The sequence below is a fragment of the Neophocaena asiaeorientalis genome, unplaced genomic scaffold (genome assembly GCF_003031525.2).
Source record: "Neophocaena asiaeorientalis asiaeorientalis breed wild unplaced genomic scaffold, Neophocaena_asiaeorientalis_V1.1 scaffold476, whole genome shotgun sequence".
Taxonomy (NCBI): Eukaryota; Metazoa; Chordata; class Mammalia; order Artiodactyla; family Phocoenidae; genus Neophocaena; species Neophocaena asiaeorientalis.
Window position 1 is genome coordinate 5,680,445 of NW_020172178.1, and position 24,892 is coordinate 5,705,336.

Genomic DNA, 24,892 nt, shown 5'->3' on the forward strand with positions numbered 1-24,892 from the left:
GAGCGAGAGGGAGAGAGAGAGAGAGAGAGAGAGAGAGAGAGAGAGAGAGAGAGGTTTCTCTAAACATTAAGAATGCAATGCAGAGAAATTTACCTAGAGGCATTTATAATTCCTAGAAGTTAGTATTAGTGCCAGTTTTCTTTTAGAATAAACATCCTGAAGGCTGACGCAAGATGACTATGAACACGTCTCTGTGCTCCTCTCCCAGGGACTTGGGATCGCCACCACACAGGGACCAGCCGTGCTTGCGTCACACTGCTGGTGACCCCAGGAGACAGTGGCCGGGCCGGGGCTGGCAAACCTTCAGGCCAGCGGCCAGCTCAGGAGAAAAAGAATGAGTTTCGGCTCAGAGCAGAGTTTGGTCTGCATCCCCAGAAAAATGACTTTAAATTGGAAGTCATAACAAAACCTGCAAATCGGGTTCTAGAATTTGAGCCCCCAAATGGTACGCCAGGGTTTGTGATTATAGCACACATACACGTCTCTGGGAAGACGGTTCCCAAGACCCTGAAAAAGGTTAAGAGCTACAATGCAAAAAAAAAAAAAAGAAAGAAAAAAATCACACTGAGGGCAGGTCACTGTACTGAAAATGTTAAACATGAAGTGCTGTAACCCTACTCACTCTCCCCTGGGTGATAACGCATCGCTGAAGTGATGTGTCTACTAAAAGGGAGAAAAAGCCCAACATCCAAGCCTGGAAAAGCATAAGATGTATGGTTTGGTACTGAAGTGAGAAAACATGACACGTAAAATAACAGCAGTACCGTGTTAACATTCATGTTTACTCTCAATTGTTACTGAAGACTTCTATAAGCAGTGGGAACATCTTGAAACTAGAAAAGCAGCTAGACTCAAAATATGATTTTTAAGAAGATAACTCTCGCTTAAATCCATTTTTCTTTGTCATGAATTCTTATGCGAAAACCTTCTCCTCCATAGCCTAGATAGACCCCCTGGTTGTCTCAGCAGTACGTCTCATTCTGGGCTGCCTTGAGGTCCTATTCCACCAGCCACAGAAATCAAATCATCGATTAAGAAATTTTCTGCCAAAGCTCATTCTGATGTATTTTCAATGTGCGATCATCTCTTCTGCTGCCTATTTTTACTAACGTTAAGTGACTGTCACATTTTCTTTTATTGAAAAAGAACCACCCTTAGACCGGCCACATTGTGGGGCTCATGGCATTTACTGCACATAAAGCCACGCTTCTCCCGCTGGAATGTGGGTTCCAGGGATGCACAGCAGCAGGTAGGGTCATGGGAGAAATCAGGCTGTTTTCCTACAGTGCCAGTCTGACCTGATAGTAAGTCATTTTACATGATTGTTAAACCACAGCAAACAAACAACTGCACAAATTTTTAATATTTAAAAACATGAGATAAAAAACCAATGACAGTAACAACAAAAGCATGAGATATCGAAGCAATTTGAGTTTGTGAAGAGTCACTTGGGTCTAGGCCCTAGTCTTGCAAGAATACTCTTCACTACCCGTGGCCAACAGGAGTTTTTAGTAGGAAAGTTAAGAAATACTACCATAAGGTACTGCAGGGACAGGGGAGATGCAACTTAAAAACAATTAACACAAAACAACCAAACAGCACGGCCTGAAGGATCAAAACACAAAACAGTAACAGAAATGGAGCATTTCTATGACAAGTACTGATGTACTGAGGGCCTCACGCAGATCAACTCATTTCGTCCACTCAGCAACCCTGGGAGACAGGTGCTGTGTTATCTCATTTTGCAGAAAAGGAAACGGAAGCACAGAGACCTGGCAAAAATGATGCTGTGGGGATTTGAACCCTGGCAGGCCAGCTCCAGAGCCCACCCTCTCCACTACCATGCCGCCCTGGCTCGGGTGGCTTCAACCGTGACCTCCTTGGTGTTTCCTCATGCCACAGGCATTGCAGCCCGGCACTGTGCTGGGGGCTATGATGAACAGCCCAACTTGGGCTGACAGCAGTTACACTGAAAAATGGGTCTTCTACCTAACAGATCAGGAGACAAACACAGAGGGGTAGGGTAAAGCAACAAATGCCAAATTATATTTAATTTAATAGTAAATACATTTATTAGGATTTCAACTCAGGTTTGTCTGACTACAAAGCGCAGGCTCTTTCTGTGCGGCCTCTCTCTCTTGGGCAGATTATCCCACTGCTGCTTCGACCCTTCCTGAAACCACCCTCAGTCAGGGCTGCCCCGTTCGGGGCACATGGTCCTTCCCCTCCCATCAGTTAAAGGCCCCCTTCCTGACTGAACTCTCACCAGCTTATGTGGAGAAATGATGATAGCCCACCACATAAAGTTCATTTTCAAAACGCAATTTCAAGGATCTCGACTCGACTCCTTGGTCCAAGTCTGTGTTTATAAAGAGTAATCTGAATTTTACACTTAGATTTTTTCAATCTTTGTTCCCCTGTACTTACATCCTTAACAAGTCAAACATCTCCAAACCTATAGTCTTATATTTGTAAGTTTTTAAAAAGAAGTGATGTTTGTTAAATGACAGCAAGCAGAAAAGCACTTTAAAATATATTCTCCTAGCTACAGCAGGCAGCTAAAGCCGGGGGGATCTGGAACTGGCCCACGAAGACTTTCTGACATATGGAGACAGTGACCAGCAACCAATGCCAGTCAGGCCCTAGGCATCCAATCACTAGAAGGGATTGATGGTGATTTCTGGAATCACATAGGTATTTGAGGTGCTCTGTCCTCTATATATAAATACAAAGCAGGGAGTCTCGGCCTTAGCACTATTGACATTTTGGGCTGGACAATTCCTTGTTTGGGGGCTGCCTTGCACATCATGAGAAGTTCAGCAGCAACCCCAGCCTGGATGCCAGTGGCATTCCCCCCTCTCCCCAAACCTAACAATCAAAACTGTCTCCAACTGTTACCAAATACTCTCTCAAGGGCAAATACCGTCTCAACCGCCCAGCTGAGATGCACTGAGGTAACACAGAAGAAGCTATTACGTGGTCACAGACACACCTTGCTTTCTCTTCGGTTTGATGCTTCTGACAGTCAAGTAAAAGTACAGTTTGATGGCATCTTTAAATCATTTTTAAAATTTACGATTCTGCATATATATTTTTTTCTTTTTACCTTTTGAACCCCTTCACCCATTTTTAAAATCACGACCATTATTTTCAAATACTCAAGATTGGCTTAATTATGCAAAAAAGCCAACATTTGATTGTCTGAGAAGTCCACATTTGGATATACCTTGTTTCACATTTATTAATCAAAGTTTTCAATAAAAGGGAAGAATAAATAAATAAAGGAATACTAAAAAGGAATAACGGATAGATTCATTAATGCTTTAAGACTGTGGTTGTTTTTTTAAAAAAGATATTCGGATTCATTATAAGTTATCCAAATTGTTCTTGTTAGTCATGTAAGAATTTTATTACTCTTAGGAGAACTTCTGAATTAAAGTTTATTTTTAGAATGTTCTCTAGTTCCTGAGATATTCACAATAATACTGTTTACTACACAGACTGTGGTATAATTCGGTCACCTAAACATCATCTAAAGGGGTTTATTTCAGAGGGTTATTAAGAGCCCTGACATGAGACAGTTCCATCAAAATGAACAGAGTATTTTAGTGACTCACGGTCATTTAAAATCTCATTGAACCTTGAAGCAAAACTGCACTACTTTGTTAATACTGAAATAAACAGACTGGTGAGTGTAATGAAAATCCAAAGATCACGCCAAGCCAGCTGTCGGGAGACTCGGCATCGTTCCAGAACCCTCCACCTGACCACAGAGGCAGTTCCTCTCAGGGTAGGCCGCCAGCCTTCGCCATCTCACAGCCCCGATTTGAGAAACACATTCGTGAAAAGAGCTGGTTTCCAGTTTGTTGCCTAACAATAGGAAATGACAAAGGCTTAGACCTGCTAGGGTCAGCTTCGCTTTTATTAGTCATTGAAGAAACACAATTAAGAACTAGGAACAGGGCTTCCCTGGTGGTGCAGTGGTTGAGAGTCCGCCTGCCGAGGCAGGGAACACGGGTTCATGCCCCGGTCCGGGAAGATCCCACATGCCGCGGAGCGGCTGGGCCCGTGAGCCGTGGCCACTGAGCCTGCACGTCCAGAGCCTGTGCTCCTCAATGGGAGAGGCCACAATAGTGAGAGGCCCGCGTACTGCAAAAAAAAAAAAAAACTAGGAATAAAAGCACAACCCTTTCAGGTCACAAAGAGCCACGTCACACTTTAGACTGCAGGATTGTAGGTGCAAACTAACCAAATAATCCGAGTTTTGGCCTGGCTCCATCAATGTTTTTCAAACCAAGCACACTCAAAATAAATGCTATATACATATTATATGATAATTCTTAAGGGCTTCCTGAAGTTTAAAGTTTAGAAAAGCAGCGATTTCTACTGAAGACAAGACTCATAGTTTTTATGTATCTGAAGTATTTGATACAGGGGAGGATGTAATCTTGAGTGTGACATTCTTACGCAGTAGGCATGCTGTAAGGTTAAATGATGAACACCCAAACATTATTTCCTGTAGCAATGAAAACAGAGCAGAGACAGACCAGCTAAGGAACAACCAAATCAAGCCTAATCCAGGTTATCCAATTACCCAAAGAAAAGGGAAAGGGAGCAGCTCACTTTCCCACTTGCCACCTATTAGGTACAGCAGCCCAGGAGCTGATTCGTGGGCATATGAGAAAGGGGCGAGTCAAGAGGCAGAGACACTCGCCCTTTCTTAGCTCCCAAGGGAACCCTGACACTGGCCCTCAGCTGTGTGAGTGCTGTTCAGCTGGAAAGGAAAGAGAACGCTGGCTGAACTGCCAAAACACAGCAAGGAGCAATCAGGTGTAATTCAAATGTTCATGACCTTATAGAGATTTCCACATGACACGTCTACTTAGAACTAATCAAAATTAATATAATACACAGTACACTTTGCAAAACATAAAGAAATCAACTGTCAATATTTTACTACTAATATACGTATGAAGAACCCACAAATGGACTTTCATTTCCTTGGAAAATTTAGACATGGGGCATATCTTTTTGTACTAGATAGATTGTAGAGCTTCTAAAAGTCCATGGTTGTCTTTCGTTTTCAGAAAATGTAGTGACTTTCATAACTTAGGAACAACCGCTGCTTGTTTTAACACTGGGCACTGAGGAAGTCAGATGTATTCCAACCACATTTCAGTGACATTTCTGTAAAAACAGAAACAATGCACTCGATGCCTTTTACCTTAAAAAGCAAAATGTTTAGGTGGAACACTTAAGCAATCAATTTCCCTCCTTCCCCACCCTGTAACACATCCTTTAAACAGCTCCCAGCCACTCACCTGGATGACCTTATAGAAGTAGGCGTACTGCCGCGCTGTGTTCTTATACTGGCTGAAGACGTCATGTATGGCCTGTGTGGACTGAAGGTAGCGAACCTCATCCTCTTCGAAGTAGAGAGGGGTGTCGTATTCGCTGGGGAGGGTCTGAATGTAGGGCTGCCAGAAAGAGTTAGGGTCGGCTCGCTCACACAGCAGATGAAAGGCCAGTGTGATGTTTCCCATGGCTTGAAGAATTCGGTCTTGAGAATACAAGGGCCCTGAATTAACCCAGAAGGTAACAGCATTAGTTCCACACACTGCTTTAAAAAGTGTTCATTCAAAATATATATTAAAGTTATAGGAATATCTTGATAGTCGTGTAACATTTAAGGTAAGGTACCCTCTTCTTTTGACATTCTTCTACTATGTCAGATTACAAGTGTGGAAAACACTTCGTGTGGATTTGGGGAAATATTTCACTAGTTGAGAAAACGACCAAATATAGTCCCTAGCGCCACAAAATGAAATTTTATATATTTTTATCATTTTTGCTCTGCTTTGAACAAATAGAAATTATTCTCACCCAGCACTGAATTTTTAGCAGATTCAACAGTCATTAGTAATTTTCGTGGAACCCATAAAAATAATTCTTCTGCCTAGGAGGAAAAAAATAATAGTAGAATCACCAAGACATGTTACAATTGTCAATCCAGCTACATCTATGGTCAGAAATCCAATCACAATGAAATACAACTTAAGGTTGCCTATAAGCATTTTATTTCTAATTATCAAATACACTTTTAAATGTAAACGTTTATGTTACAGTTAAATGAGTAGAAGCATCGTCTCGAATCCTGTTTCCAAAGAAAAACTATATACACTGGGGAGAAAAAAAAAATCAAAAAAGCAATTCGAAGCAAATATAACAATTTGGGAATAGAGCACAAGGGTGCTTATTTATTCTTTGCTGTACTTAAGTTCTAAAAACAAAACAAAAAAAATTCTACCTCCAACAAAAACCCTAACCTGCCAGTGTGAACCGCTATTGAGTTTCTGAAGCTAGAGTAACATTCCTTCCTCCACATGCTTGACCTTAAAGCACACGGATACCAGCGAAAGCACAAGCCCGTAAGACATACTCTGGTTACTAATTTTTTCCCAAGGCATTATCTCACTACTTTGGCAACATGAGATGCTTCTTTCAGAAGTCCTGTCCATGTGTCTATACTGCCTGAAGCATGCACATCAACACAGTACCTTGAATGTGGTGATGGTGTCACGGGTATATGCGTATGTCCCAGCTCATCAAAACATACACATTAAATATGTGTGATTTTGTATATCAATTATGCCTCAATAAAGCTTAAAAAAACATGCACATAGTGAAGACGGACCACCACTAAGATATTCTGGGCAGCATCCATACTAATGATGCTTCTCATCAGAGATGAGAAAAACGTGTGACAGCTGGTTTACTCTTGCCATTTACCAATGTCTACTATTTATTTTTATGTGTGTCTCGTCCCTTACTGTATCAGCCTCATGAAGGAAGAGATCCTGGTGTTTGGGGAAGCATGGTATAATAACAAGCAAGGTACTATTCACACACTAGATATTTAACAGGTATCTAATAAACCAGCGTATGGCTTATCAAGGCATCATTGAAAAGTAAACTACGACTTGACCAGAGATGCTACTGGAAGTTTGAAGGGACCCAAATAAATAACATCCATTTTCTCCACCCAAGTTCTGAACCAACTGAGAGAGACACAAGAATACAACAGATGGTGACATAAAATATCACCTACGGAATCCCAGAATTAGACAGACTCCCCACCTAGTTACAGGCAGGACTGGAGCCCCGACAGGCCTCCCCACGTGTGGCCTGCCCTGTAAAACTCCCAGGGTGGAGAGAGCAGGGGAGAGAACACATATGGCAACCAGCTCCCACGGAGAAAAAGGCCAAGCCCAGATCCTTCTTCCAGAACCATCAGATCGTTACACCTCCTCTCTACGAGCGGCATGATGAGGGCCAGAGAGAGGCCTAGAGCCCCACCGGGGGCTGCTGCTCCCTTCATCTGGAAGGAAGGACCGAGAGTGGAGAAGAGCTTTGTCCCTTAGCACAGGGACACTTCTCTTCTTCTTTCCCCTCCCCTCTGCTGCTGCTGTCTCCGTAAGTGGTACCTCCAGCCACTCAGTTACCCACTCCAGAAAACCGGTCCGCATCTCAACACTGCCCACCCTCCACCCCACCCACATCCAATCCATCACAGGGCCCTGTGTGCTCTCCCTCCAAACCACCCAAGCTCACATCCTCCTCTTCACTCAAATCTCAAAAGCCCGCGAGACATGTTCTCTGGTCTCCTAACAGAGGTTCAGAGATGTGACCTGACTTGCCCCACTCACTGGCTGACGGCACAGTTCCAAGGAGGACGACCTGGGAGGGGCTGTCTAGAGCCCTGGGCTGAGGCCCCTCAGGACCACGGGGCCAGCCGGGAGACCGAAGGTCAGGGAGAGGGAGGTGGGCTCCACGCTGCCGACACGCCCACAGTGTGCTCAGGACAGCCCAAGACGCCTGTTTCCAAGCCCTGGGCCCTCCACGCCACACCACCCAGATGCTCTTAGAGCCCGCCCCCCAGACCAGCAGCTCACCTACAAACTCACCTTGATATCTCTTGTCGCTCTCAAACCGAAGCCCTCTTCTTTGAAGTTCACCATTTCAAAACCCTCAACAGAGGCTCCATTTTCAGAGGCCCATTTCATTAGATCAGGAAAGTAATCTTCTCTTTTTCCATCAAAAGTAACAGACAGACCTATATCAATCCATGTTTTAGAAAACAAGAGCTACTTTTAGAACATATCAGTCATGCTGCTCTCAGAAAATAAAAAACAGACCACTGGAACTAACTACCTAGAAATAGTAATAAGACTCCAATCTTGAAAAAAAAAAAATCAAAACTGATCACCAGATGTCACAGTACATACCTTAACTAGTGACAGGAAAGGTGAGTTAAAATCCTGAAGGCCCTGCTGGTTACAGAGCAACAGCTGCTGTTCCCAGGTGATATGAATATTGGTGGTCAGGTTCTATTAGGTGCAATAACAGGGATGGGGAAAGCCTTCATGACCACTGGAGGTTTCTAGAGCAACCTGCCATCTCTCATGTGCACACTTGCTTTAACAAAACTCCCACGAAAACAAAAATCAGTAGCTCACATACATACATGCACAAGGAGACATCTGTAAGGAGGAGCCCTAGACCCTGATTCTAAGAGCACAAAACTGGAACGCTCTGAAATTCGTCCAGCAACTTAAATGAGCAGCATCTATATGTATCACTGTAAGCGAAACACAAAACTTAACACTGGTTTTCTGAAAGTCCAGTAGTATGATACCATTTACGTAAATTGTTAAAATACCAATTACTACCATCTATTTGTATGGGGTTATATGTGAAGCAGAAACACATTCACTGTAAAGACAACGCTCCCCACCCCCCCGAGGGGGAGGGGAGGAGAGAGGAGGGAGTGGGATGGAAGTGTGGGGCTTCAGCTGCGCCTGAAACGCCCAATTAATTAAAAACAAATATAAGAACCAATCAAAGCGCGGAGGGAGGGGAAGACATCGGACCAGTAGCTGAGAAGGAAGGAAAGAAGAACTTGAACCGACAAGACTCTGGCATGTATCCAATTGAGATAGTAGCTGCTTAGGTGTTATTTTCGGCACTTTTCAGCACGTTTGAAATATCAAAAAAGATGAAAAGCCGTGCATAGGAAAAATCATTATTTTTCTGAGGAATAAACAGAGAGGAACAGGAACTTCGACCACATGAGGTGCTGGGCACAGAACCCAGCCCAGGGCCTGTGGCCATGTCCCCAAGATACAGTTCATGGTTAACTAGATCTGTGAAGCAGGACTGCCTGGCCTGGGGCCATGCCAGGCTAGGTCTGCAAAGGTACCTGCTAAATGGAGAAAACTGATTTTGTTAGGGATACTCTAAAACAGAATTTACTCTTCCCTTATTGAGAACTAGTGAATGCTCTAACTTCAGTGCCAGTTATAGTAAATGGTCTCTACTCAGCGCAGAAACTCAGGATATAAAAAAACTTTTCAGCAACCAATTTGGTGAGCCAGGATTAGCACAGTCTACCATTTAATGCAAATTAACACATTATAAAAGAACCCGTCCCCATTGAGGGTTTGAGACTATCTAACCTAAAGACTGCATGTTTGCAGATGTGCCTGGGAGAGCGGTAAAACTACTCCCTAAGAGGGCAAATGCAAAACAAACCATCTTCCCACTAACTTTCATGGCAATAAATAAAAGGGGAGTCAAAGAAGTTCCCTCATCCTTCTGAACGCAGGCTCCTTATTATGCTTTCTCCTTCTACCTTCCGTGTGGCCTGCATACAAATCTACTTTTTGTGCTTTACAGCACAAAAACAATAGGTATATTGAACACGCTTTTCCGAACTGACACTTGGCCCCATTGCCAGCCTGCCTGAGAATCATTAAGATGCCTACTGAATACACCCTGGAAAAACACAGCTTGAGAAGTATAACTACATCTCTTATTAAATCAAGACATATTTGAGTTCATTGTAAATCTTGACAAGACACTAACCAATCCGTATATATTTGTGTGTTGACCACACAACACCATGTACTGGCCTCAAACCCTAAAGGAAACACAGGATGCAAAAACAAATTTAAATGTATTTCATAAAATAAAAATAAATGAAAGTTATACCATCTCAGTCCCCAGATAGAAAAACTGTCCCCGCTGAAGCTCAACATTTTTATCCCTTCCAAAGCAGCAACGGCACCTCAAAAATGGGGAAAATCCTGATGGATTCCCAATGCAGTTTCCCTCCCAATATCTAGGAGCCCTTCTACAACCACCATCCAGACAGGCACGGAGGCCTGAGGGTTGATGCCGAGACCTTCATTCTCAAAGCCTCTCTGCTTATGCCAGGTTTCCACAGGATATTATTAAAATGTGATGATCATTTGAGGAAATTTACCTTTTTGTTTTTTTCGTATTTTCTCAACTAGAGACCGGATCTGCACATACTCTTCCCATTCTTTTCCTGGGCCAGGGGCAGGACTACTGCATTCTGTAACACAAAAACCATGGCACCCAAATATTTCTTTCAGCTTAACTTGTTAGTCTTCAGAAGAAAGAGGATCTGGGTTTTGTTGCTGCTGTTGGTTTATTTTTTTTTTTTTTTGTGGTACGCGGGCCTCTCACTGCTGTGGCCTCTCCCATTGCGGAGCACAGGCTCCGGACGCGCAGGCCCAGCGGCCATGGCTCACGGGCCCAGCCGCTCCACGGCATGTGGGATCCTCCCGGACCGGGGCACGAACCCGTGTCCCCTGCATCGGCAGGCGGACTCCCAACCACTGCGCCACCAGGGAAGCCCTGTTGGTTTATTTTTAAAGGACAAAGATGTATAGCTGTGATGACAGAGGTGAGAAGTATAAACCAGGTATACTTTTTTAAATTAATTAATTAATTAATATTTGGTTTTTGGCAGCATTGGGTCTTCGTTGCTGCACGCGGGCTTTCTCTAGTCGCGGCGAGCGGGGGCTCCTCTTCGTTGCGGCACGCGGGCTTCTCATTGCGGTGGCTTCTCTTGTTGCGGAGCACGGGCTCTAGGCAAGCAGGCTTCCGTAGTGGAAGCATGCAGGCTCAGCAGTTGTGGCTCGCGGGCTTAGCTGCTCCGTGGCATGTGGGATCTTCCCGGACCAGCGCTCGAACCCATGTCCCCTGCATTGGCAGGTGGATTCTTCACCACTGTGCCACCAGGGAAGCCCATAAACCAGGTGGACTTTTTAAAGCACGTAAACCCTCTGAAACCACCCAGGCCACATATTACACTGTGACCACAGGACACAGGTGTGAGCACCTAACTTGCATCTACCCCATTCTTGCTGCTCTGATCAATTTTCCTCAGAATACTCATAACAGGAAAATCTAAAAAGCTAAACTAAAATGCAAAACATTTTCCTGAAAACTCTCGTGGATGGTGAAAAGAAGGTATATTAAGAGTCAACATTTTTTTCTAGTTAAACTCCATAACAATGACTCCCTAAGGGAACCAGTTAAATTGGACATAAGGACAATTAGTCAACAAACATTTCACATCCTTGTGTAAGGCTCTATAATAAGCACTCTGGGGGAGTTACAAAAAGAGATGGCACAGTTGCCGCTAAAAAAGAAGCTAAGATTCTGTCGGGCCAAAACCGAAAGACCTACCCGCCAAGACCGGAGCCATGGCCGTGGAAGGCTGCACCCCGGGCACCCGGCCTGTCAGCGGCCCTGACCTTTTAAGACAGTATCAGTTTGAAGAGAGAGACCCCGACCACATTCCTGATAAACCTCCTGGCCCCCTTTGTTCCCCACAGAGAAGACTAGATGTGGTAAATAATCAACAGGGGTTGTGGAGGTAGGAACCGGGAGATGGGGACTGACACATGCACACCATTGATACCATGTATAAAACAGACCACTAATGAGAACCTGCTGTATAGCTCAGGGAACTCTACTCAATGCTCTGTGGTGACCTAAATGGGAAGGAAATCCAAAAAGAGGGGATATATGTAGACGTATAGCTGATTCATTTTGCTGTACAGTAGAAAATAACACAACATTGTAAAGCAGCTATACTCCAATAAAAATTAATTTAAAAATTAATAATAATTAACAATAACTAGTTATGCATTGACTCATAACTTAGGTTAACCAGTCTTACTTCACTCTTCCATCAACAAACACTGACTGAGGCCCCAGAATACAGGAGCCTGTCCTGAGGCCACCTGTAGTCCAGCAGGAGAGACAGGTGGGGGCGGGCAGGTACAGCCATGCTGTGTGGGAGCCCACACTGTCTGAGGCCCCAGAATACAGGAGCCTGTCCTGAGGCCACCTGTAGTCCAGCAGGAGAGACAGGTGGGGGCGGGCAGGTACAGCCATGCTGTGTGGGAGCCCACACTGTCTGAGGCCCCAGAATACAGGAGCCTGTCCTGAGGCCACCTGTAGTCCAGCAGGAGAGACAGGTGGGGGCGGGCAGGTACAGCCATGCTCTGTGGGAGCCCACACTGACCTTCTGGGGGGGCTCCCCACAGGGGGGATGGGAGAACTCAGGGAGGGACCTGACCCTGACTCGGTTGCTGCCTGCCTGCCTGCCTGCCTGTGTCAGGGAAAGAAAGTGAAATTTTTATTTGGGGGTTAGCCTCTCACATAATCTAAACATAAGGGGCCAAGAAAATGAGACAAACGTAGTTAGTTAATCGAGTGACCACAGCTAAATCTGAAACATACAGAGCACCAACTTAAATTCCAATTTAAAGAAAGAAGTTACCAGTTTACACTAACTTGCTAAAGCAAGTATCGGCACTTAACAGATACTTAATTTCCTAGAGCAAGAACGGATAACTTCCATATGTGAAACTGGAAAACTATTACGAATCACTGAAAGTAAAGGGGAGGGAGCCCAGTTCCTACGGTTTGCTCTCTGAGCGGCACGCTGCGCTCACCTCTGGCTTCACGGCCCAATGACCTTCAACCTTCACGTGCCATAGCTCACATGGGGCTCAAGACACTCTATTTACTGATGCAAACACTGCGACTCAGCAGGGTTAAGGAACTGGTCCGAGGCCACACTGTTAAAAAGCAGTGGAGTTTGGCCTGGCCCACCGGTGCAGGCGGGGGGTGGTTATCTACATTCATTCGTTCTGTCGTCCAAGCCTCCTTTAACCATAGTTACTGTTGGTACCGTACCTGTTAGGTAAAAGTTACCTGTTGGAACCTGTTGGTACCGTACCTCCATTTTTACAGGCAGGGAAGCTGCAGGCTGGGGAAGATCTGTAACGTGCCAGGTCCCATGGCTAAACAAGCCGGGATCTGAACACAAGCTTGTTTCACCACCTGCTCCCCAGACCAGGGACCCCCACGCGGTGCATGGGTGTGAGGAGAGAGACACACGTGTCCCACACAGAGGCGGGAAGGCCGAGCCAAGACTTACTCTGCAACAGCTCACTGGTTAGGTTCAAGGTTTCCTTCGGGGACACGCTTGCTGTAGCACCAGTGCCTGATTTCTGCGTTTTTACTCGACTCTTCTTACCCATTTTCTGACTACAGAGAAGAAAAAGAAAAAACAAAGAGAAAAGCATTACATTTCCAAAGAACAAAACTGAGTAATAAAACGTGGCACAGCAGTGGCTCGGCCTTGAGACATTAAGATCTTACCTCAAAGGTGCCATATCCTGAAGTTTCCCTCCAGAAAAAGCAACGTGTAACTAATACTAGTATTTGGAGGCACTCAAATGTGAAAAAAAAAGCTGCTTTGTAGTCTCTGGAAGAAAAGTTCGTTCCTTTTCACCTACAAAAACTACAGTAGAAGCAACTTTTACTCTAGAATTTTTTCAAATTACATAGACTTCATTGTATATCCTAGTATTCTGTGATACTACATAGATAGAAGTTACATCTACATTCATGTATCACACAAACTATCACATGGCCACAAAAACCTGTATATTCTCTCCTCCCTCTGCTTTAAAAGAATAATTTCCCATAAAGAGTAACTATATCATAAGCAACAGATTAGACCCTCTAGACACATGCTGAAGACATTTTAGAGATCAAAGAAACTTCAGAGAGCTAATTCAATTCCTTAATCTTGTTTCAAGGAAAATCCAAAGTACCTTGCCCAGGGTTTCACAGGAAGTCGATGGCAGACCCTACCCACGAAAGAGGTCTCCACTGCCTCCCAGTCTGGCACTTCAACCACCCTGGAGCCCTCAATGGTCTAACAAATAAGAAATGGCCAGGATATGCCACAAGCAGACGAGACAGTGGGACAGGGGATGCACCAATAGACGCCGGGCAGAGATGTTTATAACATCTGTCTGAAAACATTTTATAGCAGTGAGTCAGGAGATGTGTCTTGAAGAAAGAAAGGGACTGGGATGTATGAAGAAAGGGTGGGCAACTCAAAGGCAGGGCAGGAATGAGGGAAGCACATGGCAGGGCAGGGGGCACAGCACCCCAGGTGGAGAGGTCTCTGTGGGGAGCGGTGGGAAAGAGGACCCCAGCTGCAGGAGGGCTGCAACTGTTGCCTAAGGACTTTGATCTGAGCATTCCTCCTAAGACAGAAGCGCTTGAGGATGACAACCCAAGAAGACGGAGAGCGATCCCCCCAGAGAAGCCACTGGAGCCACCCACACACTAATGAATACCACACACCACGATGATGCTCCATGGACCCCTCGCCAACAAGCTACAATTAATCTCAAGGGAGAACCAAAAGGCGAACTCTGACCTACTTGTTTTTTACAAAGAGAAATGACTATTGTAGTGTGGAGAGCTGTGATGGGACAAAAGGTTGAAAATGCATATTCTCCGGCAGCCTAGCTGATCACTGATTCCACTGCCATGACTCCACGCAAATACGGGCCATGCTACAACAGAAAATAGCATTCTATTAAAGGGCTATCTCATGTAGCTTCTCTGATGCGCCTGATTCATGAAGTATACTTTGTAACTTACGTATCTAAAAAGCCTTCTAAAACACAAGAGTGGAACACATAGTGCCAGGCACCCTGGAACAAAAGTGAACAGATAACAATACCTAAAACTTCGGCAGCAAAGAGAATTAGTTATTTTGAGATCAAACGCAGAAGGAAAAAAAAAAGTGTGGGGTGGGAGGAGCAGGCGGGGGAATGGTTTAAGCACCTTTCCTTAAGCTCAAGGACTAAACGAGAAGGAAGCTCCCGGGTTTACTAGCTCACGGCTGACAGCCCTGGACAGAGCACCTGCCGTCTTCTTTGCACCAGGCCCTCTCCACATCTACCAACGGCATCTCTGCGGAGGACCACTGAACTTGACCTGAAAACAACTAAGACTACCAGTAAGCCTGGAAAGTAGGGCTTTAATCACACTTCCAAATATAGCTTGGCAGGAAGAACTGTGAAGCCCGCTGTCAGAGATGGGCTTGCCGGCCTCTCCCTGCCAGCGTGACCTTCTGTGTGTTAGGCGTCAAACAACTCAAAAACATCACTCAGATAGGAACTCCAAGACCCTTCCCTCCTCTTAGCAGGCCTGGGGCACAGTGAACCCAAGGCAGCCGCGCCCCGCCTACACCAGTCCCCCCAGCACAAAGACCCGAGGGCTACAAAACAGGCTTCTTCACTCTGCCTGCAGCCCCTTTCCCCTCCCCACCCCAAGTCTTCCCTCAGGAATCCCTCCAACTCCCATCACTCTCTGGCATCTAGATACCTGTCCTGAAATAACAATCGTTAATTAAAGCAGCAGCAGTAGTGACCCTGTGTGCAGTCCTTAACCTCTGCCAGGCACTGGGCTAAGATCATCTCTTCATTTGATCTTCCCGGACACTCTAATCAGTAGGTATTAGCCTCATCTTTTAGATGACATTCTCAAAAAGGTGAAGTCCTCCATCTTTGTCCAAGGTTAGAGGTGCAGTTAGAACTCAGGTCTCCCTGACTCTAAAGCCTGTGCTCAGCCACTGCCCCACTGCTTCTGTGACATGCAGAGCAAAAGCACAGGGCTCCGCAGAAAGCAGGAGGGCGGACACGTCTTCCAGACCCGATACCGACAACATCCGGCCAAGCGGTAACACCCCTGAGTATCTCAGGCCACCTGCTCGTCTTGAATTCACCTCTTGCTTAGACTGTAAGTGTCCTGCGTTCTCCCTGCCCAAGCCCACCCCTGCCACTTAAATCTGCCCCCACTGAGTAACAGGTACCAATATAAAACACAGGTGAAACTTCAAAACACATCAGGAAATTAGCACCTGGGAGAGCAGCTGTCCTTGAACTTCATACACATGCAATTATACAACACGTAGGCTTCTTTTGCTCAACGCAAGGTCTTTCCATGGCTCTAAGGTGACACCTAACCTCCCCAGCACAGGCCTCAGGGCCCTTTACTGCTTCACCCCATTTTACTTGCCCGGCTTTATTATTCCCATCACCCCTTACACAACACAGCTCTAGGATCTGCTCTTGTTCTCCCCTTTTCCTAAAATAAAGCTACCCTCTGCTAACCCTGTCTCCTCCTGGCAAAATTTTTCACATACTCAGTCAAAATGTCCCCCATGGCCTTGAGGAAATTCCGGGCTCCTCCATGCAGCCCTCACTTCCATGCAAATCAGTAAGAACGGGTCAAGTTCAAGGTGATTAACAGATGCTAAAGGCTTGGCTTACCTTGAGATCAGTCTTTTGGAATTCTCTTTGGACTGTTTCCCTCCCACAGGGATATAAGCCCTAAAGAGAGAAAGCAGCCTGCCCAGGTTAGACAGTAAGAATCTTCCAGTAGGCATTAACTCGCTTCTCAATTAAGGAGGGGTAGGGAGATGGCTGTCCTTCTCCCCAGGGGATGTACCTCCCTGGGGTACAGGACCCTAGGTCCAGACCAGCTCTATATCTGTTCTACCCGGAAACCGGGTTGACAGTGACCTCACCCAGGAAAGCCTCCAGTCACTTGGACCCACTCTGTCCCGGAGCTCCTAATTACTCAGCCCCCGGCGCACTGAATCAGAGGCATGTCCTCAAGCCTTAAGTGTGTACTTGAAGAACTAACATTTCTGGAGGGTGGGGGTTCTCTGTACCCAGTTCTATGGCCCAGCAGCCGTTTCTCTGAACTTTACAGACGTCAATGTCTATAAGATTCATTTGCCTCTGGATTCGATATGGTTTGGCACCAATTCTTCTCGCATTTGTGTGACAAATGTACCACCTAAAAGTACCTCAAAGGCGGTAGCCCCGCATTTACTTCTTTTCACCCCACAAAGCATTAGGCCCTCCTGCCACCCTCTGCCAGCTCCCTCAGACCCTCGGCCCCATGCCATCCTCTGATCCACATGCTCCCTCTTCTCTGCGGCCTACGTGCCTTCAGCCCTTGGTGACGGTGTCTGAGTCTTGACTCAAACCCCAGCTCACCGACGGCCCCCTCCCCACTCCACACCCTGCAGAGCTCAGCCCTGGAGCCCCCACGGCCTCACGCGCTGTAGCTGACATCATTTATGTGCCTACCTCACCCACTGGTGTGGCTTTCTGTCTTGTGGCAGAAAAAACCCAAAGCTTCCATTTCTAAATTATCTGTAGGGTCTAGTATGGTGCCACGGACACAGTTGAGGGTCAAATATTTGTTGAATGAAGGAAAATCTTATTTGAATTTACTAGTGTTACTTACGGCTAAGATTTATTTCCCATCACGATAGTAAGATTATACAGCAAAGAACCATTTTGATATATTCTCCCACCAGTGACAGAACAGTAGCCAAAATGAGACATTTACTTAATACTTAACTACTACTTCTAAGAACTAGGATGACTCTTAAAAGTCAAAACATAAATTTATACATATAAAATTCACATTTAAAAAAGTTTCCTTTGGGAAACCGTAGTTTGTTGTTAGAAAAGCTTTAAGATATTAAAGTTCATAAAAGAATCTCTCCAATAAACACAAACTGAATTTTTAAAGTGTTTTTGGTCTCTTAGAAAACAACCAAGCAGGAATAAGTCAATTTCCAATAGAAATGGAAGAGCTGCTGCTCAAGCACAACTTCAAGCTCCGGGGGCACGAGCATCTGTACGGCTCTCTGCACTGGCCAGACACGTTCCCGCCACAGCCTGCAGAGGCCAGTGGTGACCACTGGCATGGCAGGGTGCTCAGGCATGGCTATGACTTGGCCAAGAGCCCACAGCCAACAAGCAGCGGACCTACAGCTTCAACCTGAAACCCTGTGTTACATCCAGCACATTTGCAACTAAACAAGGTCTCCTGCATCCACAAGCCAGGACCACACCAGCTGCTGCAGTTGACCACAGCCAGATGAGGGACAGCCAGCCCTGTGGGCTACAAGGGTGAGGAGATGAGGACCCTGGACTCAGCCTGGATAACTCCTAAAATGTGCGGGTAAAGTAACCAAACAGAGAGGGGTAAGGAATAAAGTACAGGTAAAGAAGAAGGACGGGATGTTAAGATTCAGTCTGAGAAAGTGTTAGAATCCAGGCTGAGTGGTTTCCTAACCTCAACCCCCTTCTGCCTTGTTTAGCTAACAAAGATTTCCCCAACTTCATGGATTTAAAATAACTACCTACCCTGTTCATTTATGATTCAAAAACTTGTTACATACAATGAATAATTTTCATTGTGAGTTCAGCTGAATCCGGGGCTAGATTCCAAGTCTCAACAAATGAAAGAGCCAAATAGGTATCCTGAATATTCTTAGTGCTCTCAGTGGAAAAACAGTACCTATTAGTTTAATTCATCAACTTCCTACAAAGACCAAATATTTCTCTTCAATATTTATTTCAAATATGTATATTAGAAAAATACAAAGATGTGCTAAATTAGATATGTGTATGCACACACAAAGTTCAATTCCAAATTTTAGCCAAAGGTACAATGCTAAATGAAAGATTTTTTCCCACAAAGTTTAGATCGAAAGCAGGTATAATTTCCAAATTCTTAATGAATTATCTGGGGAAAACAAATATACAGTAAAAAAGGACTTAAACAATACTTAAGACAAAAGAAAATAATATGCAGAAAAGCAATAGGACTGACAGGCAAAAGGATTCTACAGTAAACAATTACAGTGACAGTCCTTCAAAGGAAGGGGCATCTATAAAAAGAAACAGCAAGCTAAGAGTTCCACACATATCTACATTGCTTCACCATCAAGATATTTTAAAAATCTACAAAATCCTCAAAATCTGGCTCTTTATAACACCATAAACTATTTAGCAAGTCCATCAACAATCTCTCCACCTAAGAGATACAACAAACTTTAGAAAACAGTAAAATAGATGGCATATTCAATTATTTTTTAAATTGCTGACTAATATGCAAGTGTCATCTGTAATCAACAACCACTCCTGACCAGTGAAGTGATTCTTTCACACATAATCCGCCTAAGTGAGGAGAAATAAGAACACAGTGCATTTAAGGAACTTGGCTGATGGCGTGGTGGGCGTGGTGAGGGGGATACTTAACCCATCTTTACAAAGTATACTTCACACCTACTGAACAGACCGAGATGGAATTCAGCTGTGTGGGGTTTTTTTCTTTCCCCAAAAATTCTAAACGGCATGAATGTATGTTTGCGATATTCTTGAGTTGCTTTCAACTAAATACAACTAGAATAAACATTTTTGATTATACTTATTTGGTAACTTGGTAAACCAGAAAACCTTAGCTCAAACCCAGCATCTGTTTTTCAATGTATGCTGCATCTTCCCAACTTTACAGCTGGTTTGACTAAGGGAGAGAATGGTCCTAGGGCTTCCTCCCACCTCAGGCTCCCAGCTGTAAACGGACTTGAAGGGAGTGTGAAGCCTGCCTAATCTTTTGGAGGAAGAAAAGAATCTCACTAAAATACTTCACAGGCCATTAGGATCAGATTACTACATACTGAATTAAATACACAAACTACAGGATGATGGCCTAGGAAAATGAAAGCACTCCCAAATTGAAAAGCATTTAACTGTGCTAAGCGCTCTCTCCTCCAAACACTGATGAAGCATACATGGTCCCTGCGTTGGTACCATGTTAACTGAAATACTGGAAACACCTCTCTTTGCACAGTGGCAGGATCTAGTAACAGGGTCAAGCCTTACTAACTTATACAGGTTCAAGTGGCTAACTAGCACTCATCATTCCAATCTCTATCAAAGGAGACACTGATGTGTCACAGCTCAAAAGTACCAAGAAGTCAGGGCAAGCAGACAGGCGAGATGATGGAATTAATTTCAACTCAGTAGCTACATGCACACCAAGATGAATGTAGACCTATAAGCTGCATGTAATTCAAATCTCAATCTTTATACAGAACAATCTGGGCTGTCATATATACATATATAGATTGATACGTAGATAGATACAGATATACACAAACTTGAGATTTAAACTTGCTCTCTACAATGTTTTTGCTATATTTCCACTAATACACATGATAATTTTAGAGACACTTAAACCATCTTTGATTGACTTTTCAATACGTAATAGTCTTAGTTTTAAACTGCTATTGAATTAAGTTGTAAATACACTTAAAATGAGACTCCTATTTAAAGGAAGTTTCAAAACAAACTCTTCATAAAGCAAAGAATCATTCAGTATCATGAATAACCATTTCCTATTATAGCTTTCTAAAAGAAAAATGTTAAGGGTGAAGGAACAGCTAGCTATAATCTGTCAAGAAATTACTTTCAAACCACCCACATTCCTCCCATAAGGATTCTAGATTCTAGAATTGTGGAACATCAGGTTTGGAAGAGACCTCTGGGGCTATCTGTGTTAACCCTCAAGCCTGAACATCTTTAAAATAAAGATATCTAATATTATGTAACAGGTATGGTTATCAAAGTGCTTTGCTCTCCACTGCCAAATTCAACCCAAGGAGATGAGTCCCCAACTTACTGTGGTTCACGTTCAGATATTTCAACTTTAATACAGATGGTGCAAGCGCATACACATTCAGTAGAAACCTTGAATTTTTATCTTTTCCCAGGCTAGTGATATGCAGTGTGATACCCTCTGGTGATGCTGGGCAGTGGCGGCAAGCCTCAGCTCCCTGCCGGTTACATGGAGCATGAGGGTAAACAACGAACACACTTACAACCCTTCTGAACAGACAGCCATTCTGTTCTTCACCTTCAGTACAGTGTTCAAAAAATAACATGAGATATTCAGCACTTTATTACAAAACAGGCTTTGTGTTAGATGATTTTGCGCAACTGTAGGCAAATTAAGTGTTCTGAGCGCTTTGAAGGTCGGCTAGACTAAGCTGTGATGTTTGGTACATTAGGTATGTTAAATGCATTTTCGACAATGGTATTTTCAACATGCTACCAGGATGTAACCCCATCATAACTCGAGGAAGATCGGTAGAGCTAACACTGCCTTACTTTTCTACCAGCCAAGTGAATGAGTGAATTCATGCTTGCATTCAGTGCACATTTCTTGAGTATCTAATATGAAATGCAGGGATAAGTGAGACGTGGTCCCACAGTCTTGAGGATAAGGTGGTAACCAACTACACCCTTTGTTACGTAAACTGGCCTTCAGCCAGATACATGTGCTACATTAAACAACTGAGTTTTGGAACCTAAATGCAAATTATTCATGCTGTCACGTTGTTTGTTTCTGGGCTGTTGAACCTGTGTGTGCCCTGGGGCAGGCCCCCAACATGACCGTCTTCATCATAACTGCATCATCAGGCATATTTCCTATATCAGGAACTGAGGTAAGCATTTTACACACTAGACAAAGAAAGATATTATGCCCACTTTACAGATGAGAAAGCCGAAGTTCAGTGAGGTTAATAATTTATGCAGCATGACAGACAGCTAGTAGCACAGCCTCATCAGCACAGCTCCATGTCAAACGTCCCTGATGCCCAATAGTATTTCATGGGTTCAGTGCAAAACCAGCCCCCGTAGAGAGGCTCTGAAGGTTCATTATCTCTGAAATTCTAAATAAATTCCTTTGCAGTTGTAAAACATACCATGTAAAGCTTTTACCCCTTTGGCCTTTTAAAACTACAGAGTCATTATGCTGGCCTTGTCCAAATACAAAGGAGTGGCCTCAGCTTAAATTTGGGACATGAACAAAACTTCCAAATTTTATGATAAAGGCAACTTTCATGAGTATTTTTTCAACACTAACCCTTACTTTCTCTTAACTGTGCTTAACAGAAAACTATTGATACTGAAGAGTCAGGCCTATTTCCTGAGATTGAAACCTTAAAGGTTTGGTCATAGAATTTTTAGACCTTGTTATGTTCTAATGAACTGTATCGTAAACAGAGTGGAAAGTGAAATTCAGGATGGTAGATAGGTAATAAGGCTAAAATACTGCATACTTATTAAGAGTTCTATGTAGACACCTGCTTATCTAATTCTCTAGACAATTTTTTAGTCCTTCTAAAAAATAGTGAAAGCACTTTTTCCTGCCCTGTCCCTCTGCCCCCCGTCCCTCTGTACCCCCATTATTCAGCCTACACATGTAAGAGGTTAAAATTTTACTCTGGCTTGGTAATCAGTATCACTCAGCTCCCTTTCAAAATCTTAACTTCAGAGCTAGACTTGTCTTCCATTGCCAGTCAAGAGTGTTTGGACTTATCTTGATTATTAATTAACTTCTACTTGGAAAGGACTTGAATAAGAAAAAAATGTTCAAAGTCTTAACTTTGGTATTTGAATTTTATAATCATTTGGAATCATTTTTCTTCCATTCAAATATATTTCAGTTGAAAATTGTCAATAGCTGTGTTTGTACCTCTGGTTTTATGATCTGTTTACTTCTAAACCTAGAAGAAACTCCCAAATGGAAATGGAGTCTACACAGCTAATCTCTGGCTTGAGTTACTGAATGAATTTAACAACAAAAAGGATTCTACTCTGTTAATCAACTTTTTCCCCATAAGACTATTAAAATGACTTGAAAAAAAGTCTCAACTCCTTTGTAATAAAATATGTGTATTAATATTTTGTTAGAAATTTATTTTTACTTTGAAAATAAATATTATGTAAATTATATATGCAGATCAAACTATTTAACAATCTCCAATTTTATGAGTAGGAAAATGAGATGACATAAGGAAATCCAACGTACAGAAGTCAATTTTGCCAAGTAAGGTACACTTGTATATGCAACAAAAGTGAAAACCAGAAAAATTTAAAAGCCAAGGAATCCTTACTCTGACACCCTTAATATGACTCAGAATGAACTGATATCCAAGATAAACACTTCTTCAACTGTAGCAAGAAAAAAAGGATGCACAGCAAATCAAAATATTCTTTTTGATAAATTAATGGGCCCAAATATAATTCTTGTTCATTGAGAAAACAAATTAACTGGCCACAAGCAACTTCCAAAGTACCGTAAGAATAAATATATGTTCACTCTTCACTATTCTGTTAAAAATGTTTAATGCCATAGTAATAAATGACTCCATTTCCTTTGTGCGGGAACAAAATCTAGGTCCCACTCCCAAGACTGATGTACACGAAGAGAAAACACACTTGAAACTCTTCCTCCCTACTCCTCACAGAAGCCAGAGAAGACAAACCAGTTTCTAAAGATAAAAAAACCTCCCAGTGATAGATATTCATCAAACTACACCAAAAAAGATACAGTATTATTAGTTACATTTCTAAAAGCTACTGCAGATTAGTGATAAGAAAAAAGGAGACTATGTAATTCAAACATTTTGAGAGATTTGGAAAGCTTCAAACTAAACTGACGTCTAGTAAAAAGAAAGAGAAACCCTGAGCCAGGAGGTAAGGTTTTCATTCATATTTTTACTAAAATTCCACGCGCCACAGAGTAGGTACCTGGTTCCCATTGAATTCAATGATTATCTGCTAAATATTTACTGCGAGCAGACTCCAGCGTACTGTAGATACTCTCCTCCAGCTGTCATCTCCTTTGCCATTCTCTTCTGGATCATGAGAGCGGCAAGTTTTAAGGAAACGGTTGTGACCAGTTATCAGAGCTCTCAGAACAAAACAGTTTTCCAGGGGTTGAACTTTAGAATAGAAAACTATTTCAGTACAACCTTCACAGCTCTCTCAGTTTCCAGTGGCTTCTAAAGCAAAGGTTTAATCGTCACTGAAAACGGGGCCTAAGTGTTCAGCAAGTGTTACTTTCTTCCTGACAATCTTATTGCACTCCTATCGACAGAACTGAACAGAAACTTTCATTTCTACAGCACACGTAGACATAGACGTTTTAATCTGCGAGTCCAACACCATTCCTATCCCAGGGATCACTGGAGAAGAGATGAGAAGCAGCAACCATTTTACTTGTTCAGACCAGAGTTTCATTTCAGACATTAAGTTACAACTTTGAATATATATAAAAGAGGGCAGACAGGAAGGGGTAGCAGAAGGAAAACACAGGCCGTTGGGGCCCAATAACAAGCTGTTCTGCGGCTCTCTGAGAACTTGGCTTTTCAAATTACTTTCCTAGGCCCGAGAAAAACTCCTTAAAATGCTGGAACTTTTCCCAACTGTCAATCACAGCAGCCCCAGCGACTAATCTGCTAAGATGAGACTGCATACATAGCAGACTCTGCACGGACACAATATAGCGTGGCTCAAGGAAGTCTTGCCAAATTTTAAGGGTACAGAGGAAAGCTGCGTTTATTTTGCTATATTCTTAAGTTAAATTCATTCACTTAAAATGGTAAGAAAAACCTTTCCAAAATTATTTCTGGTTCCTTCAGTTTTGAAATAGCAGTAGGGTCATTTTGGAGAAAAAAATCGGGGAGGAAGAGGTTATCTACACACGGCAAAATTCAAACTTCTCAGTGTCCAGTTCTGCCACTTCTGCCGAACGCATACAGCTGTTGTAACCACACCACAATCAAGCTCTGTGCAGATTCATTACTAAAGGGTTAACTCTTCGGAGGCTCTTAAAAGCAAAATTCACCTGTCAACATACTTTAAAAAGGATTTTTTCTTTCCAAACATCACCTCCTTCATTTGGAAATGCAAAACGTCACCTCCTTCATTTAGGATCCCAAGTGATCCTACACCAGTCAACACACGGCAGGGGTAAG

The 24,892-nt window shown here is 43.4% G+C and overlaps 1 protein-coding gene across 7 annotated transcripts in view; it reads right to left on the reverse strand.

Moving 5' to 3' along the window:
• The window catches only part of SETD3 (SET domain containing 3, actin N3(tau)-histidine methyltransferase), a 72,942-nt gene extending 49,202 nt beyond the window's left edge, over nucleotides 1-23,740 (reverse strand). For 2 of the 7 annotated variants that reach the window (XR_003005094.1, XR_003005095.1), the window contains exons 1-6: nucleotides 13,549-13,755; nucleotides 13,325-13,434; nucleotides 10,325-10,417; nucleotides 7,965-8,113; nucleotides 5,884-5,956; nucleotides 5,322-5,578 (exon numbers count right to left, since the gene is read on the reverse strand). Coding sequence is in view for 5 of the 7 variants with exons in the window: in XM_024759047.1 (XP_024614815.1) it covers nucleotides 5,322-5,578; nucleotides 5,884-5,956; nucleotides 7,965-8,113; nucleotides 10,325-10,417; nucleotides 13,325-13,434; nucleotides 13,549-13,562 (696 nt within the window). In the remaining 2 variants the exon portion in view is untranslated. Of the gene's footprint in view, nucleotides 1-5,321; nucleotides 5,579-5,883; nucleotides 5,957-7,964; nucleotides 8,114-10,324; nucleotides 10,418-13,324; nucleotides 13,435-13,548; nucleotides 13,756-23,663 lie in introns of those variants that run through there. The other 5 variants (XM_024759047.1, XM_024759038.1, XM_024759021.1 and 2 more) reach the window with 4 other exon arrangements.
• Between the last annotated feature and the right edge of the window lie 1,152 nt (nucleotides 23,741-24,892).